Here is a 20,673-nt window from a genome sequence, read left to right on the forward strand (position 1 = left end):
CATTGATAGACTGCCTCTTGGATATTTATAAGAATGCTGAAGACATCCCGCGCTCACTTCAGCAGTTATTGAAAACTTATGACTGCTTCGTGCCGCTTTACAAATTTATAGTTTCAACAACGAAATTTGAAAATACGGCTTGACTTTTGACACAATCCCTTACACAGACTTAAAACATATTCGTCCATTAATTATTATTGGACTTTAATGTAAATTTTAATGTAAATATTATATTTGTAGTTATACCTTAAATTAGTTTCATATTATCTTATAATTATATTCAACTAATATTCATCATTATTATTTATAATTCATGTATAATATATTTCTTATAACGTATATGAGATTTATATTTTAGTAGTATATCATAAAAGTTTATTATTAAAAATAAGGGGCTAAGCTTGATCTTAATTGGAACAAGAAGAAAAAGCCTTTCATGCGAACCTATATGTATATGAAGAAAATGAAACATGAAGAACACGAAATACTACTTTTATGGGAAATTGTACTATTTATGTTTGAAGATGAAGATTATATAAATACTTAGCTTGACTTTGAACAAGCTGTGTAACGTGAAGAATAGAAAAATAAAAATGAAGACTTGGCTGTATGGGCTTTTGACCCCTTTGCCTGTCCAGATGGACGAACAGAACCAAAAAAAAAATGTCTATGAATGAAGTATGATGTTGCTTGGCAGTTGCTTGCTTTTGCTAGATAGACAGTGATTCTTATTCCTCTTTAAAAAATGGCGACTCGGGGCGGTTCATCTAGACGGGCCCCTGAAAGTGAGGCTGCTATAACTTATGTTCAGTGTGATGGATTGGTATGTTATTGAAAGATTAAGTTGTAGGCAATAATTAAGTATTTACTTAACTGACACGTCAACGCAATATAAAATAATTAAAATTTTACTGTCTGTTAGTGTTAAGAATACTAAAATGAGTATTCGATACTATTTACCATAATTTAGTCATATTTATAAAAAAAAAACATACAAGTTAAGATCTAAACTATTGTTTGTATGTAAGTAATTTTCATGTCCGATGTAAGCAATTGTTTGAGGTTATGTCGAGTTTATTTACCTTTTATTTCATTGGCTGCGTGATTCACCTTGTTTTCTTCTATCAGCAAACATTAATTTAAACTTCTTCGCATACATTTTATCAAGTGTTTAATCAAATATTTATGGTAATTTATTTAAACTAGGCAACACAGGCTTATTACTTTATCCATCATAAATAGTATTGTCTTGTTCCTTTTTATAGGCTGTAATGAAAATAGTGAAACACTGTCATGAGGAATCATGCAGCAATATGGAAGTGGCCCAAGGGGCTTTGCTTGGTCTGGTTGTTGAAAACCGTTTGGAGATTACGAACTGTTTCCCATTTCCCAAACATGATGATACCATGGATGAAGAGGAATACCAGCTGGATATGATGAGAAGACTCAGAAGAGTGAATGTTGATCACTTCCATGTTGGATGGTGAGTCTTATTATATTGAGCATAAATTGTTTTGGATTTGGCTTCATGTGTTGCAAATGAATATTTGTGTACAAATTTAAATATTACTTTATAAAGTAGTATATTAAAGTATTATAATATAATGTGCATGCTCATTGTATAATTTATCTTTCACTAAATTAATTTTGCAATATATCACTACTGACAGAAGCGAGAATAGAGTTAATTTGAATGTATGTTGAATGAATGTATATTGTTATGGGGCAGTGCGGCCGATATTAATACTATCTTTGTGCTGCAGATGAGGGCTATATGCGCGATTTATAACCTAGGTCCTAAAGAATCATTAAGAGAAAAATTTAAAGAAATAAACATTTTGATTGTTGCTTCTCAATACATTTTCGATAATGTTTTGTATGTTCATAAGCACATTGAGGAATTTTCTAGAAACTGTGACATTCATAATGTTAACACGAGGAACAAACATAAACTTGTTATGCCCACTACTTGGTTGGCTCGAGTTAGTGTAAGTCTTTTGTTGGGCGATGTATATGCTTCTACAATATGATCCCAGAAAATGTACAAAACAAATGTGTTACGAAATTTAAAAGAATTGTTAAAAAATGTTTGTGTGGGAAAGGTTATTATAGCATAAACGATTTTCTTAATGACACCACGGACTGGGAATAAAGCGAACACCCTCAGGCTCTTTAATTATAAATGTTTATTGTACGATATTACATTGTAATCCATATTTTATATATAAAAAAAAAAAGACCGCTGAGTTTCTTGTGCCCATTCTTCTCAGGTCTGAGTCTCTTTTGAATGGGTGGTGGTAGATTTTGATGTTCAATAAGTGATTTTAAATCCTATTGTGAATAAAAATATTTGAATTTGAATGAATATGTGTATATAAACAAACTTCAGATGAACATTCTGTTAACACATAAAATTCAGCCATACTTTGGTTTTTTTTCTGCACTTCTTCTAATTAATTAATAAATATAAATAATTATCTAAAAATAAGAATTTAATATTTAAATAATTTTTTTATTTAGAGCTGCTTAAATTAAATTTTTATTGTTACTAAATAATATTTTTGTCCTTCATACAAATTAGTAAGAGAGTCACACACTGCAAGTAGTTACTGGTGTTTGTTATAAGAATATTAAAGAATACTAAACTATATCATTTAAATCATTGTATATTTATTACCATTTAAATATTTCAAACTACCAATATTATTAAAAAAAAACTTGGTAGTTTATTATTATTACAATTATTAAAAAACTTTAAAAATTGTTTATGTTCTTAATAAATATACTATATACATTATATAAATAATATTTCAGGTATCAAAGTGCAGATGTAGGTAACTTCTTGAGTCAATCACTGTTGGAGTCACAATACCATTACCAGACCTCTATTGAAGAGAGTGTTGTGGTTATTTATGATACAAAGAAGTCTGCCAGAGGATTCTTAACACTGAAAGCTTATCGTCTTACACCACAGGTAATATTATTAAATTAATATGAAAGGTAAAACAAACTTAGGTATTGTATAATGTGCAGTTCACACACATCCTTAAGTATATTGTGAGAGAGCATAAATAACTATAATTGCCATATAGTGAGCTCAATGTCTAAGAGTAGGAGAGTGTGTACATTTATAATAAAATTTGAAAGTAGGTATGTTGACATGTGTACCATTGTTTAAACAGATTTCTACTAAGGAAGCTAAGCACTTTCAATATTTTTTTTTCAATATACATGAAATTCAAAAGTATATACAGCCCATTTGAAAATTAATGCCTCAGACCTGAGAATAATTTGTGCAAGAAACTCAGTGTGATTCTTCAATCAAATTTATAATTTTAATAGTCTGATGGTGTTTGCTCCATTCCCAATCAATGGTATCATTAAGAAAGTTATTTATGTTATATAGCAGCTGTTACCACATAAACAGTCTCAAACAATTGTTTTAAATTTCATAATACAATTGCTTGAACATTATCTGGGATCATGTTGTATAAGCATTTACATCACCCGACAACAAGTTACTATCTCAATTCAGCCTAGTAGTTAGCATAATATGTTTGTTTGTTTCTAAGATTTTCCACATTCAAAAGTAGAGTAAAATACTGCATAAACTCACACATATCTAGTTGATTTGGATAACGGACGCCACAAAAGAGTAATCACTATTATATATAGATTTGTTACAAAAGTATGATACACCATAGTATTTAAGATACTATATTAACAAGTGAATTATAAAGGTAATAAATTGTCTTTTCTTCTCAGGCTATAGCTATGTATAAAGAAGAGGATTACACACCAGAAGCTTTACGTAACCTTAAGATTGGTTATGAGAATCTATTTATAGAAGTGCCAATTGTGATACGGAACTCTCCTCTTACCAACATAATGATGTCAGAGCTGTCAGAGATGATACCAGAGGAAGAGGGCTCCAAATTTTTGGATCTTGGAACTGCATCAGTTCTTGAAGGTGATTTTTCATATAACTTCTTTCTAATATGAAAGCTTCTCTGACAAAGAAGGCTTACATGGAAGGCTTCACAAGTACCCATTCGCAAAAGTATGCCTCAGACCTGAGAAGAATGGGTGTCAACTATAGTATGCTTAAAGCATATGCCTTTGTTGTTAATTATAAAATAAAAAAAAATTATAAAAATTTTCAATTGCTCGGTTCTTGTCTGGGTCTGTGCAGGCCACCTAATATTTTATTAAGTTCGAGCTGCTCTGCATTGCACGCGGTCAAATGGATCGAGCTGATACTGGGGTGCGCTAGACCAGAGATGACAGCAATATCCATGTGGCTGGACCTGCGTTTTTCAGCGCTAGAATGTGGGCTGGCTTGAAGTATTGCCGTGCTCTATTTATGACGCCTAGTTTCTTCGTAGCCAATTTGGCTTTGCTCTCCAGATGGCCGCGGAATTGGCATGATCTCGAGATATCGGGACCCAGAATTCCGATACTAGGCGAGGTTGTAAGGGAGTGTTGTCGAAGAGCGACGATACGACAAATGGTTTTTTTTTTGTGGTAAACGCGCAAACTTGAGTCTTCTGGGGGTTAAATTGGACAAGGTTCAATTTACCCCATTCCCCGACCTTCTCAAGAGAGGACTCGATAGAAGACACAAGTTTCTCCCGGCACTGGTCGACGAATTCTCGAGAGAGACCTGCATGGCCCGTGTATATGGCATCGCCCGTGCTGTCGTCTGCATAGCAATGTATGTTGGAGGTGTCAAACATATCATTGATACGCAGAAGAAACAGTGTGGGAGATAGCTCACAGCACTCCAGCGTTAACGGGCTTCAGGTTAGAGCAATAACCGTCGACAACGACTTGTATGCCGCGCCCAGTGAGTACGCTAGAGGTCCACTTGCAAAAGCTCTCGGGAAGCCCATATGATGGAAGTTTTGCGAGAAGCGCGTCGTGCCATACACTATCAAAGGCTTTCCGTATATACAGGCTAACTGCCAGGACTTCCCCCTTCCTTCGATACGCGCCGCCCATCTATGTGTTAGGTATACCAGAAGCAGGGGCGTGCATTGGTTTTCCAGCTCGGTAGGCATTGGAAGCCTAACTAGTCGTAATTGCGATAAATATTTAAAAATTTAGTTCCTGTTATAAGGATAAATATATGTTCACCTACCAACATTTTTCGTTTGATTTGATGATGATGATTTGATTGATCGTGTTTTTTAGCAAGATTTGTAAAATTATTCAAGCCACCGTAACCATTATCATTCCACACAATCTTCGTTGTAGAAAATAAACAGCAAGGAAAGCAGAACAATAAATTGGAATGGCGGCTTCCAGCTAGCCAAGTGTATTTTTCGTAATACTTGGTATTGAAATATCTCATAGTTTTATCCTTTTCTTGAGTTAAACTAATATTTGGCCTTGGTGTATTAAGAGAAACAATTTTTATTTTATCTACGAACGACATTGTGCAAAAGGATACGTACCTAATTTCTGTAAACAAATCATATTTTCGCCACATTCGTGACACTGGAATTTCTCAATTATATTTTAGTTCCTTACTAGTTACCTATTTTAAACACAAAACACACAGCAACTTCTTTTTTTCCCAATACAAACACTAAATATAATTAACAGTAAACAAATCAACACAAATAAATAATTTAATTAGCATGTGATTAGTCGTGTCGTCTGTCATTGTTGATTACTTAACAAAATATATTTTTATTTCCGGAAATGTCATATTTTCTATCTCATATGTCAACACTCTTATTGGAGCGCAATAAGGTTGAAACTCGGACACTAAGCCAACGAGACACGTCATAATAATTACTCATAAATCATAATGTAGGTATAATTTATTTCGTTGGTTTAATCCGTGACAGCTGCTGTTGTCCATTTGAACTGTCATAAGCTTGCCTACCCAGGACGTGCCTGTTATCTGAATTAACTTGGAATCTAGTGTAGGTATATTATTTAGTCTCTAAACATTGTAGGTAGGTTATGCCAATTGGCATATATGGAATGCACGCCCCTGACCAGCCTGCCAATCGACTATAGCAAAAGCCGTACTGTCGGTCGTTGATCAACTGGTGACCTTCTAGGTATACCGAGACCTGGCGGTTAAATATGCTCTCCATGATATTGGAGAGCAGGGAGGTAATAGCAATAGGCCTGTAGTTTGCCGGATCCGAACTGTCTCCTTTTTTTTTGGATCGGAAGGACAAGGTCTGACTTCCATGAGTCAGGGACTACGCCTTTTGTATATGAGTGCCGGAATAAACGCGTTAGCACCGGCGGGCGTCAACTCAGGGGCACACGTTCTAAGCACGATAGGAGAAATGCCATCCGGCTCGCTCGACTTCCTGACGTCCAACGAAAACAGAGCCTGCCGAACAGTTTTCTGGCTGAACTGTACTTCAGGCATAGAGCTAAGACACCGCGGGATGGTCGGCGGTGTTTTTCCGTTGTCGTCAAGAGTCGAGTTGGAGGCAAAAAGAGCGCACAGAAGATCGGCTTTTTCTATTGTCGTATGGGCTAGGGTGTCATTCTTCATGTGCAACGGCGGCAGGGACGGCTGGTTTCAGCCAACCTTCAGGTATCAAGAGCAGCTTTCGACAACAACCAGAACTTGCGTGTCTGGAACACGTAAGTTCAGGTAACTGGAAAGCTGCTCGCCGATTTTGACAAGGTCCTTCGATTTCGAGCTGTCCATTAGCTAAACCGATTATTGTAAAACGTTATATAAGTAACTTATCTATAATTATAAATTGAGAGAAAAATAATTAAAAAGCTCTTATTTGTATTTTGTTGTCTTGAATATGTAATAATTAAATAAATGTTTGTTTTTATTTCTTTATTATGAAGCTGTTTGCTATTCTTAAAATAAGGCAAAAAAGTCCAACTAAAGATGGCTTAAACTTTCAGGCCAGCTTCGTAGCTTAATGGATCGTGTTGATGAGTTGAATCAGGAAGCCATCAAATTCAACCGCTACCAACAGTTGGTTGTCCGTCAGCAGCAAGACAAACATAGGTGGTTGCTGAAGAGGGCTCAGGAGAATGCTGCCAGGGCTGCCAAGGATGAACCTCCACTACCTGATGATGATGTGAACAAGCTTTTCAAGCCGCACCCTGTGCCCCCGAGGCTCACGCCTATGATTGTAGCTGGCCAAATCAACACATACAGCCAACATATCAGTCACTTTTGCTCACAAAGTCTCGCAAAGTTGTATTTGACCCAAGCTCTACAAAACGCTAAGGAGTCGAAGCAGAACAACTAATTGTGATGGATATAATTTGTATTAAATGAGATACTAAACTGAATTTTTATTTATTTATCCTTAAAACCTTGGGGAATTTTTAAATTCCTATTATGGGTAAAAACTAAATATTAAGAGTTTAAAAAGTACCCACGTAATTATGTAAAGTTATTAAAAAATTATGTATGATTTATTTATTAATCATTGCCAACAAGATGGACCAACGATCTGGTCAAGATCGCTGGAATATGTGGGATGAGGGCAGCACAGGACCAATCGTTGTGGAGTTCTTTGGGGAGGCCTTTGTGCACCAGTGGACGTCTTCCGGCTGATTATGATGAATAAAAAATGGCCTGTAAGGTTAAAATCCGTAAAAACTGAAAAGTATCAAATAACTAAAAATTTAATTTAATACACCTTTACATTTAATATTAATATAATACAATTATTTATATGTGCTACATATTGATAGGTTTTGATTCGGTGCCAAGTCCTAATCAAAATAAAACTTAATATTATAAAACTGCTTACTTACTGTAATTATTAAATTTGTCCAGCCACGCGTGTCTGTCCGCTTGGGTTGTTTGTTCTACACGAAGCTATCCCGCTCAAAGTCGCGCGTGGCGAGTGTAGGTACTTACCTACACTTGGTATGTACATTTGGCTTGGCACCGAATTCAATGCTATCAATATGTAGCACATACAAATAATAGTATATTATTAATATTAGAGCTCAAGGTGTATTAAATTAAATTTTTAGTTATTTGATACTTTTCAGTATTTAATGTCGGTTTTATTAAACCAAGTTTTTTTTACTTTTTAGTACTTAATTAATTATTATTTTTTACTTATAAATTATTATATAATCAACCTGAATGATAGCTAAAAAATCCGTACACATAAAACAATTATATCATCGAGATACACAAAAATTTTCATAAAACTAGTAGTTTAGTAAAACTATTATGTTGGCCAAGCTATGTAAAATTTTTATGGTACCAAATGGCATCTGCATCGAACTAAAGAAAAATCTCGAAAATCGGATCATAATTATTCTCAGAGTAATCAGTAGTAAATAAGTAAATAAAAAAAAATACCGATCGAATTGATAACCTCCTCCTTTTTGAAGTCGGTTAATAACTCATGAAATGAAATACGTAAAGTAGTCAATTAAAATGTTCGCGAACAAAAAAATGTTTTCGCTCCGATAGCGGAAGAAAGACTGAGTCCGTGAAAAGTGAATGTGCGAACATTGTGTCAAACACCACGCACATTTTGTAAATATATATACTTGAGTGAGTCCACCGAAAGAAACATTTGTGCCATACATTGTGCTGCATGTCGCACACTGATGGAGTGGCACCTTAATGGCGACTTGCAGCTATGGTTCTACGTGATTCAGTGTTACAAACTCTATTCGAGTGTCGTGTGGATTTAAGATCAAAGGTAAGTTGGGTGTTTTTGCGCAGAATAGCTTGAAAAATTAATACCTATATGTCTGAGGGAGAGGACCTGGCAGAGGGTAGGTATGTCATAGAGATCGGATGTCGGATATCGAATCGGCTTTCTAACATTCCATTCCATTTCTTGTCATGTTTTTTTGTAATCACCGCCGTCCACATTCTCTTGCAACATAGGTCATAATGTCATATTGTCCCGAAACCTCCGCACAAGGAAGCTCCTTGAAAAGCGCACAGTGGAGGAGCGCCACACATAGATGGTGCGGATGATATTCTAATATGTGGCGTGTCGAAGGTCACGAAAGTGTAATTCGGCGGCAGGAATCAGGTGAAACAGCTCTTCGGAACGGTCGATTTAGCTTTGCTCTCCAGATCGCAACGGAATTGGCAATCGCTCGAGATTTCGAAACCCAGAATTCCGATACTAGGCGAGGCTGTAAGGGAAGAGTTGTCGAAGAGCGTTGATATGGTCAGGCGTAGAGATGATTTGGATAAGTAGGATCCCATAAAATTGATTTTTCTTTGTAAGACAATCGTCGATAAATAAAAGGGTATTTTTCGTTATCCCACTAAAAACTAAAAAAAGTCTCGTTAGAGTAAGTGTTCTATGCGGTACGTGCACTGGCCACTGACTGACTTGTAATGAGGCTGACTCTCAGAACACTCAGAACTCAGAAGGATCCGCTAAAAATCCGACAGTCGAGTGAAGCACGCGGTGCTCGCCGCGAATGATGAATCGCAAACTAACGTTACAAGTCAGTCTTTGGTTTCTGTTACAAAAACTTGATACACACTTATAGGTACCTCGATACTATCTATCCGCTGACTCTATTACTTTATCAATCTATTTACTTCAGTATACATCTATGGTTTAAAACTCTGTAATATGAAATTTTTAAGTCTGAAGTTAAAGTAGAATTAGTAACTTAGTCGTCTAACACAGGTGACGACTAAGTTACTAATAAAAATTAATGCTTAAACAATAGTAATTATAATGTTAATCAAAACCAAAGCTAACAATTTAAGTAAGTATTAACAAATGTAAGTACTTATGCACATATTTAAAGACAGTAACTAAGGACGGATGTCAGTTATTTCAATTAGCAAAAACATTATATCCACTCACATTATCATTAGCCACAAATATACTCTACTCCATAAACAACACTATTAAGATTCTTACATACGAATTACCAACATAGGAAGTACGTTTTTGTTTGCTTACAGACAGCTGTCTAGGATTATAATAACTTAATTAGACTTATTTCTCGTAATAGCTGCTGTAATTTAAGCGTGCAAGGTTTTTTATTCTGTGACCGTTGTTTATTTATAAGCCGCCAAAGGATAATGGGGATTACTAGTAGGATTATTCTTTGATCACCGCAAATTGCTCAATTTTGGTCACCCCAGCCTCCGGTTAATTGACTAATCCGTATTATAGTTTTGTCAATTAACGCGTGGGTATGAATTATCTTTTCTCGTAAATTATATTGTCATTTAAAAATAATTGTGTAAACCGGGCAATATCGAGGTTTATTTAGTTCTAGTAGAATATATTGTGTCAAACTTAGATAATTTATACGTCTAGATAGACTGTGACAGCTGTGAACGTTGAAAAAATAGCGGTGAACTGTTAACCTCTACTTTCAGCAACGCACGCACACTAACACAAAGTGTGTAAGACGTAGCTTGTCATGCACACTTGCGTGACCTAACAGCAAGATGCTCTATCTAGACGTAAAAAATATCTAAGGTATTAAATAAAAAAGAGTGTGTGTACTTATATACACGCGTTAGAAGTTATACTTCTTTGGCGTATGGAAAAATAAATCAAATTCTAACAAATAGTTAAGATCAAAGATAGTATAAACACTCAGAATTTAAGGTTGTAGATTTTTATTTATAAGTACATAAAATTTGTTAATATTCCAGAAATAAAACAAAACGAATAAAGTATATTTTTTAGATAATAACGAAATAATTTTTAATTAACGATATAAATAAATTATACATACCGACATTAACCTCAAATCTATACCTAAATGCACTCAAAACAGTTTATTCAAATCAGTTTTATCACTAATATTCAATATATATAGATATACTAATAAATTATTAGTAAATACTATCACCGTCGTATATGAAATTGATTTAATAAAACACCAAAATAATATTTATTTATTCACACTGTTTAATTGTACTGTTACGAAACACGTGTTCTAAATATAAAAATACTAGAATATACAACTTGAACATAGTTATCGATTTTCATGCCACCTAGAACTAACTTCACGATGTAGAATTCAGGTGTCGGTGTGCGCGCGCTTCGTAAAAATTAGCTCTCATCATTTTTCTCCATCGTGCCAAAAGAAGTATAACTTGATGATGGAATTAATAATAGCTATCAGATTTTTGGGGTTTCTAATATCGAGTGACTGCTACAATACCGGTCATATTGAACGTGTGGTTTTCATCGAATAGCGAGGCAATTACTTACAGTAACACGACGTAGAGACCTTCTTTTATCCAGTAATTAGTTTTATCCAGTATCAGCTCAAACATTTAGACGGGCAATGTTGAGCTGCTAGAATTGTCGGGGATCTCACACTAGTATGATATGCTTAGGGTCTTGTTGGCTTCTAGGCAGAAACTGCATTCACTGATGCGAAGTTTTACTAGGTGTCTTTTAAGTTTTCAATACCCAGAGAGAAAACTTGTAACAGTTCGTAATTGACTCCTGGCTAAGTTTAAGCAATACCTTGCCCGCCTCCAAATGTAGACCACTTAAGCTTTAAGAGAGGCAATGATTAGTGTCTTCACGGGTTTCCTAATTCTTAATTATTTCTCGACGACACATGGATTTAATCTAAATGGACGATGTAATTAATACTTTGATCACATACACGGGCGTAACGCGCGCCTATTTTTAGTCTCCACATCTTTCCATTCGGCGTGGTCGTATGTGTTGTTTCGACTATGAACACCCATAGAAATCTAGAGAAGAATGTATAACTTTTATGTCATTACTAGCGGACCCGACAGACGTTGTTCTGTTAAAAAAACTCTCGCCGATGGAATTTCGTAAAATCCGTTCTTAGCTGACCTCTACTCGACGAAAGGAATATTCCTACCAAATTTCAAGTCTCTAAGCCTTATGGTTCCAGAGATATCGTGATGAGTGAAAGATGATGATGACTGTAGATACGTGGAAATCTCTTATACTGTATATATATAGATTGACCATGGGACATGGATTTTCTAGATTCAGACCACAAACTATCAAGAACTGGCCCTGAGATTTGTTAATGGTCATGGCGAATGCAAGACGGATCGGAAATTAAAGATTTGCGGGCTAACTCGACATGAAAAATGTTCATGAAGTAGTTGCTGCAGATCATGAAGAATTGCTATTATCATTGCTGCATTGTTCCTCCATGGTGCCCATGAAATATAATTGTTAAAATTTATGGTGTGCATCTTCGAGAGATTGCAATGATCCAATTCGATGGTGAATCTGTCCTTGTATCTACAAAATCAAAAGCAAAGTCCGTATTACTGATTTGTTAACACTTATTTTTAGAATTAGCATACATAATACATAGGAATAAGTATAGTAGGTATGTTATTCTTCTACTGTATTGTGTGTAAGAATATAAATAAATTAATACCCTGAATATCGGATTAAATCGTCGTTCTTAGACAATGTCTGCCCCAAATGAGGACATTTGGAAACAAACATTGTATTTTTGAGTGTTTGCTAGAAAATGTCGTGATTCGGTGTCACAAAAATGTCAAAATATCAATCCAAACTAAATGTATGAGAAAATAAATGTTTTTATAATAATATTTTTTCGATATTTTATTACTAATTATCCTATTCCGGACTAAGTAACCCAAAAAATCAAACAACAGAAAAAATGGTCTAGCCGTTCTTGAGTTATAAATGGTGTAACTAACACGATTTTCTTTTATATATATAGATTATCATACCTATTTATATGATTTAAGTGCTATGTATACTCGAATGGGAAATGAGGATATCCGTAGGAAACGTCCGCGTTTTAGTCAGATGAAATGTTTTTTTTATGAAATAGAAAATAACAAAGGGACATGAGTGTCACCATATGTGTTTACTGCTGCCCTCTTCTTGATATGCCACAGAGCAGAGAATATAAGATATTCCCAGGGGCGTTCATGGCTTTTACATCCACCCAGGACATGTGGACAGAATATGCGTGAGTATGTAATCCGTTATCTTGTGAATTTTGTCCCTTTTATACAGTTATGAAGACTATTGCAACATTCGTGAGACATTATTAACCGTAGTGCGAGACGGTACGTTAGAGCAACCTTACTACACTCACCCTGATTAAGGATCTCCAAATACTCCGAAACTAGTTGATACCAACACCGGTGAATCGTGAATAATGCCGACAAAATAAATAAAGTTATGAAGACAGTAGCAAAAGACACTGAAACGCCTTCTTAATTACAGAGCTATGACGCAATTGTAGAGTGTAAATATTTTCGTGATGTGTGTGACGTGAACTATCTGTTGATGTTGTTCGACAAGTCTGTTGCCAACGTCCATACCACGTTGAATACACCGGTTCTCGTCCGATCACCGAAGTTAAGCAACGTCGGGCGCGGTCAGTACTTAGATGGGTGACCGCTTGGGAACACCGCGTGATGTTGGCTTTTTGTTCATTTTAACACTTATTTTGCTTTGTTTTTTTTAGTCGTACGGAGAAAGAAAGTTCCTTGAGAACCACACCGTGGATGAAGACCATTTAATCAATTAATGAAAATAGTTTTTTTTATGAGGTACGATGCTGCAGTTTGGTCATAATTAGATCTGGTTATAATCAGGTTAAATAGAACTTCGTAACATCCCATAATATATGATGTACAATGATGTCTCCATGCAGCGCCAAAGTACCTTTTGAGCCTTCTGCAGCATAAATTAAATTCAGGTGACGAGCGCAGTTGTAGTGCCGCTCAGAATTATGGGTTTTTAAATAATCTTGAGCGACACTGTATTGTTATGGGCAGAGCGTATCAATTACCATCATGTGAACGTCCTGCTCGTCTCGTCCCTTATTTTCAGTAAAAAAAACTGGATCTCCGATAGGTTGAGGTGCTTTGCTATTTCTCGGCTATATTCCTTATAAAGTGTTTAGGAGCTCGTCTGAAGTATTGTCTTGCTGCTGTGTATCACCAATCACACCATATAATATGAAGGAGCCTCGACTTAATATTTGCTGCTTACGACTAAAACTCAACTATACTGAAAGGTACTCAGAATATGGGATATGTACAGGATGCCGGCTAGGTGACGGGTACCACAACGGCATCTTTTTCTGCCGTAAAGCATTATTGTGTTTCGGTCTGAAGGGCGCCGTAGCTAGTAAAATTACTGGGCAAACGAGATTTAACATCTTATGTCACAAGGTGACGAGCGAAATTGTAGTGCTGCTCAAAATTTTTGGGTTTTTCAAGAATATCAATTACTATCAGATGAACGTCCTGCTCGTCTCGTCCTTTATTATCATAAAAAAAGTATAGTAAAATGTGTGAATATTCGTTGCTTAATTAAGAAAAAGCCCTTGTATACCAGGATATTGCCAGGCCATTTCTTGCCATGAATTGCACCTATTTAAAAATAAACTTTGTCAAGCCTATCATTCTTAAGCAGTAGGGGAACGTAGTGTACCTTGGCACTATGTGTACCTAGGTCATAAGGCTGGTTTCAAAAATTCCTGCGATGTTTAATTCTATTGTCTAGTGTATTATGTACGTCACTACTTACTATTCAATTTGAAAGTAGTCACCGCCATTAAGCCGGTGTTATCGACGTTAAATAGTTTTTTGGGGAAAAAAGTAAGTATTTATAATAATGCTTTGAAGTCTGATAGTTGTAAACGTATTATAATAAAATAGTCTCTGAACTTTTATATGCCATTGGTTCTTTTCTTTAAGCAGTATTAAAACAATCATAAAGTTACGAGATAAGTAACCCCAAATTATTTGAAATCCACCGTTTTGTTAAAGTTGGAGTAGGTACCTAGTGTTGTAGGTACCTCGGTCACTGTCAATCAATTGTACATTGGTCAGTGGCCAATGTACATTTAGATGTTGTACTTTGGCCAGGATAATATTATTTTGAATCATTTCACATTCATGTAATATAATATTCCTAGTAAAATGTAAAAGCTTTGCATTATTAGAAAAAAGAAACTACGAATAGTTATAATTTTGATTTTGTTCATCTAATCGAATAAAACGGTTTCAAATAAGAATACTTATATTTTCCATAAATAACCGCTAATTCCTAGGTATACCACCTTGTACCTTGGCCATAAATCCCTTTTTCGTTTTAATTATTAAAACACTTAAGTATGAAATATACATTTTTGATATTTTGATGGTGAATACTCAAATAATTGAACGTTCAAAATATGCAAAAAATCGTTTGAGTACAGATCGTCAAATAAAAAAAAATAGCGATCTAAAAAACTGTACTAGGTACAACAGGTTCCCCTATCTAATAGGTTCTGCTAGAACGGCTATTTAAAACAGAAGATGCTGAGTCACAAAAATAGTTCCTACCTCTGTAGAAATTTGTATGTGAGAATACCCAAATTTTTTTGTCTCCAACTCGATTCGATATTATTTATTCGTAAAGTCCATTTTATTTATCTTTGCTGTTTACGCAAGGTCATAGTAAGGTCGTATGGGCGTGTCTCAACTCGCAGCATCTGGTTTCTGGTTGGTAATTTAATTAAAAAATTCACAGAAAGCGTTTGCTCGCTGCGAGCAATCTCCACAAATTGCAGGCTGCAGCTAATTCAGTTAAATAACGTTTTTATTTTTATCATACATTTTTAAATTAACTGACTGACGTAAGTAATTAGTGTTATCTTCGAGATTTTGATTAAAACTTTACAAAACCAATGTTTTTAATTATTATAATCTGTGCAACAGATGTCAGCATCGTAATATCTGTGGGACGGTTTGTAGATAATTAGACAGTCATTTTAGGGCATAACAAAATAAAACACAAGATTAACATCAAGTCCTTCATAAGTGCCGTAGTCACATAAAAATACTTAATCTTATTTTCTATCAGTTCATAGCATTGGTATAATGTCTTGGAGCTCGTAATCTTTACTACTTTACTTCGAAGAGTTCCATTTCTACCATTATGGTTGGAAATTTTAGCAAACATTCGGATTTGATACTATCGGGATATTGATTGAACTCAAATAATTGAATTTAGGTACCTAGTTTAATCACAACACCAAAAGGATGTATTCGGATATTTTTAAAATAATAATTAATATAGAAGTATAAATTATTTAAGTATGAAAAAATTTAACTATCATAATGTATTTTGTAAAATAAAATATTTCAATATACGTAATTAAATTATTGAAGAGAGTCAGGACTTCTCGCTTGCATTCCATTACCGTAAACATTTAAAAAATTCACAACATTCGTCAATAAAGGCCGATTGCTGTACTTAAAGCCGCATTACATTTTGCCGCCATTTCTCCCACTTGTCTCCCCGTTTCTCAGTTATAATTTAAGCGATTATAGCCGGCAACACATTACGCCACATTTGCATAATGAAATTACCAGCAGTGGTTGAGGTATCATCGAAGATTGCAAAAAGCATCGATCTGAAGCGATGCACTGATCGTTTACGGCATCAAAAACGGGCTATTTGAGGTTGTTAATCGAATATCCTGTTTTAAACTCCACTTGGTAGTAATTGGTAATAATTTAATGGTAGTAGCTAGAACCCGGTTTGCTTCGATGAAATATTATAAAGCTTTCAACATTACATTTTTACAAAAAGTGAAACACAACACAACTATTTAATTTAATATCAGTGATGAATTGACCATAAGCGTGACAAAATTTTTCTAAACAATTAAAAACAAATTTAAATCTAATTTCATATTTTTCTTTTTAGTTTCTTACAAAATTCATAGCTAAGTATATTATTGAAGCTTGGCTGGCTTTAACATTACATTTTTATAAAAAAAAGATATCATTTTCAAGATGTTTTGTTATTATGTGCTATACTCTAACTACTGCTTTTGTGTTGCTATGAAAAGAAAGTACCTAAAAAGATACGTACCTACTGCATAAGATATTGATACAAAAGTGATTATCAACACGAACTCGGCACCTAGGAAAACCCGTATTATAGTTTTTTTTTTAAATGAAAATAAGGCGCGAGACGAGCAGGACGTTCACATGATGGTAATTGATACGCTCTGCCCATAACAATACAGTGCCGCTCAAGATTATTTAAAAACCCATAATTCTGAGCGGCACTACAACTGCGCTCGTCACCTGAATTTAATTTATGCTTCAGAAGGCTCAAAAGGTACTTTGGCGCTGCATGGAGACATCATTGTACGTCTTGTACATCATCTATTATGGGATGTTACGAAGTTCTATTTAACCTGATTATAACCAGATCTAATCATCACCAAACTGCAGCATCGTACCTCATAGAAAAAAACTATTTTCACTAATTGATTAAATGGTCTTCATCCACGGTGTGGTTCTCAAGGAACTTTCTTTCTCCGTACGACTACAAAAAAACAAAGCAAAATAAGTGTTAAAATGAATAAAAAGCCAACATCACGCGGTGTTCCCAAGCGGTCACCCATCTAAGTACTGACCGCGCCCGACGTTGCTTAACTTCGGTGATCGGACGAGAACCGGTGTATTCAACGTGGTATGGACGTTGGCGACAGATTTTACGAACAACATCAACAGATTGTTCACGTCATACACATCACGAAAATCTTTCGTCTTCATAACTTTATTTATTTTGTCGGCATTATTCACGATCCACCGGTGTTGGTATCGACTAGTTTCGGACTATTCGGAGATCCTTTATCAGGCTGAGTGTAGTAAGGTTGCTCTAACGTACCGTCTCGCACTACGGTTAATAATCTCTCACGAATCCTGCAATAGTCTTCATAACTGTATAAAAGGGACAAAATTTACAAGAGATAACGGATAACGTACTCACGCATATTCTGTCCACATGTCCTGGGTGGATGTAAAAGCCATGAACGCCCCTGGGAATCTCTTATATTCTCTGCTCTGTGGCGTATCAAGAAGAGGGTAGCAGTAAACACATACCATGAAGTGACACTCATGTCCCTTTGTTATATTCTATTTAATAATAAAGCAATAAAAACATTTAATCCGACTAAAACGCGGACGTTTCAATTGATGAAACAAACATTGTTTCTCGATCCACGAATACAATCGTCAATTAATCAATTAAATTGTACAGTTTTTTTGGCAGTTCGTGCGAATTCACTGCTTGTATGTTAATTGCGTATGCGTTTTTGTTTCGCAGATTGGAATTTGCTGAGAGGTTTGGCAAGATACCGCGCTGTTTGTAGATATAAAAGGTTCTGTTGAATGTCGAATGCAATTATAACGTTTGTTCCGATCGATTTTACTGCTTAATTATTTAATTAGCGCTGACGTTTATATTTGTTTTTTCATAGCTAGGGACTTCATCTAAGGATCTAGGTCTGTTCATGCAGCTGAAGAGTCTCTCTGTATTTCTTAATAAAGTTGTCTTACGGTACAACGAAATCTTTTATTATAATCACGTTGCACGCTTAAAACAGAGTACAATAACGTTTGGTTCGAATTTATAGGTAGGTTATATTTAGGATGAATTGGATAATGAAATGTCCATTATCTAATCTATATATGTAAAAGAGAATGTATGTTTGTATGTTCTCTAATAACTCCTAAACTATTCGACCGATCTCAATGAAATCTTTTGTAATAGATTCGTTGAAGCTCAAGGACGGTTTACATATATAATTTATATGGCAAAACAACATTTGCCAAGTCAGCTAGTAGGTAATAATATTACCAAAGCTACCGACATCGACACCGAGCAAGGCTATGTCGGTGACTTTGGTAATGATTATTAGTAAATATTAGTAAATATAGTAAATGATTGCGAAACTGAAGTGACAGTGGGCAGGGCACATAGTTCTACGGACAGATGGCTGGTGGGGCAGAAAAGTATTCTAATGGCCACCACGTACCGGAAGACGCAGTGTTGGTAGGCCTCCCACAAGATGGACCGACGATCTCGTCAAGCTTGCTGGAATACGTTGTACGAGGGCAGCGCGGTCGTCGTGATATTTTTGGGGGAAGCCTTTGTCTAGCAGTGGACATCTTCCGGCTGATGATGATGATGATCCAATAGGTATTGAATCTTAAAGTAAAAGTTACGCGGTAAATAATAATTCTTCAATGCCTATTATTAGTCTAAGATACAATCGGGAAACGAAAAAATTCTGTCAAGACTATAATTTATTAAAATACTAACCGAAATTCCAACAATTCCAATTGTTATGATGGGATAAAAATAGTAAACCTATACAGGATATAACCAGAACCTGGGAATACGTAAGCATTTCTCAGTTCTCTATAACTGAATACGCCAGTATTAGCGAAGGAGTTCTGCTGTTGTAGACAACGTTTCTAACGCTGTTGCGGCGACATATATTTCTGCTTTTTGGTTTTTAATAATCTTAGGGATTACTAATTAAGATCATTAAATTTAAAAACATAAAAGAATGAAGTGCATTGCATTTTTATTCTAAAAAAAATGAAATAACCTGTATTTTTGATATCTTGAAATATTTAGTTCAAATACGCAATCGCTGAGTTACCTGGTGCATGATTAATAATTCTAACAACGAAGGGCTGCATATGAATGAATGGCTACTATGAACTGAAGATAGAAACACTGGTAAGGCAACTCCCGAAACTTTACATGTACCCAAACCACCAAACCGTAGTAATTTCTGGTATATGTTATCAGCATGATACATCTCCAATACATTAATTATGTTTACCTAGCATCAATGACGTTTAAAGTCAAAGGCGGTAGTCATGAGTAAGACACGCGTCATCCATTACTCTTCAAACATTTTATTATCTCTTCTTCACTTATGTCCGCCTGGTACTTATAATAATAGCCGGCGGCTAAACACCATCAAAATAAAGCTTGCACCTAAAAAATCAGTACTAAACTATTAATGCCTTACAAATAAAATTGGCATAAAGTTATAATTAAGCATAAACCAAGAAGATGTAAAATGTTTACAAATAGACATTTTGCTTACGAATGGTTTGTTGAACGTATAACGTTTCCCGCGTTTATTTGCAAGGCAGCTTGTCATTAGGAAAACTTCAGAATTATCATTGTATTGACAGTGTTGTCAACGATAATGTAAGCATTTTGCATTTTCTTTGATTATCATCAGTTATAACTTTATGCCAATTTTATTTGTAAGGCCGTTAAATTTTAAGTCAATCAATTAGTATTATTACTTTTCTATTGCTTGTTGTACCGTTGTAAATAGTTTCATGCACAATCCGCCATTTTAGTTTATTTTTACTTTTCTCTAGAATGCTTATATGAAGTGTTGACGTAAAACCGGTACAGTAGATGATAGTCCTGGTGTTATAGCTTTCAATAAACGGCGAGTTTATGATGTATAAGTGATTGTAAAAGCTAGCGTCCAAGCCGCCGCCGTCGGTAACTTTGACTGTACATCAGGTTTATACGATAATAATGAGGCGATATCGAAGAGCCGCTTAACAATATGTATTATTTGATCAGTAACAAGTACTTATCCATAAGTATTAAATTAACAAGAAATCTTATCTTTGTATTAAAAAAGCGACTTTGCAGGGGATGCTGGGCCGGTCTTTTCCTGTCGTCAAGCAATGTGCAAGAATTAGAGTTTCAGTTTGAAGGACGCTTTAGCTAGTGAAACTACTGTTTGTGATTAGTTTATGAGACTTATCATCATCAGCCGGAAGACGTCCACTGCTGGACAAAGGCCTCCCCCAAAGATTTCCAAAAAAGGAGATAGTCCGGCAAACTACAGGCCTATTGCTATTACCTACCT

The 20,673-nt window shown here is 35.2% G+C and overlaps 1 protein-coding gene and 2 non-coding genes across 3 annotated transcripts; 2 read left to right on the forward strand and 1 right to left on the reverse strand.

The window, feature by feature from the left end:
* Nucleotides 1–656: 656 nt before the first annotated feature.
* On the forward strand, nucleotides 657–7,293 carry LOC126979918 (eukaryotic translation initiation factor 3 subunit H). The gene is made up of 5 exons (XM_050829513.1): nucleotides 657–823; nucleotides 1,266–1,483; nucleotides 2,815–2,974; nucleotides 3,766–3,970; nucleotides 6,898–7,293. The coding sequence occupies exons 1-5, from the start codon at nucleotides 746–748 to the stop codon at nucleotides 7,248–7,250; spliced, it is 1,014 nt and encodes a 337-aa protein (XP_050685470.1). The 5' UTR covers nucleotides 657–745; the 3' UTR covers nucleotides 7,251–7,293.
* Nucleotides 7,294–13,268: 5,975 nt separating this feature from the next.
* On the forward strand, nucleotides 13,269–13,387 carry LOC126980091 (5S ribosomal RNA). Its single transcript, XR_007732956.1, has one exon. It is a non-coding gene; the product is annotated as a 5S ribosomal RNA (ribosomal RNA).
* Nucleotides 13,388–17,339: 3,952 nt separating this feature from the next.
* LOC126980094 (5S ribosomal RNA) lies at nucleotides 17,340–17,458 on the reverse strand. Its single transcript, XR_007732958.1, has one exon. It is a non-coding gene; the product is annotated as a 5S ribosomal RNA (ribosomal RNA).
* Between the last annotated feature and the right edge of the window lie 3,215 nt (nucleotides 17,459–20,673).

This window comes from Leptidea sinapis, chromosome 4 (assembly GCF_905404315.1).
Source record: "Leptidea sinapis chromosome 4, ilLepSina1.1, whole genome shotgun sequence".
Classification (NCBI taxonomy): domain Eukaryota; kingdom Metazoa; phylum Arthropoda; class Insecta; order Lepidoptera; family Pieridae; genus Leptidea; species Leptidea sinapis.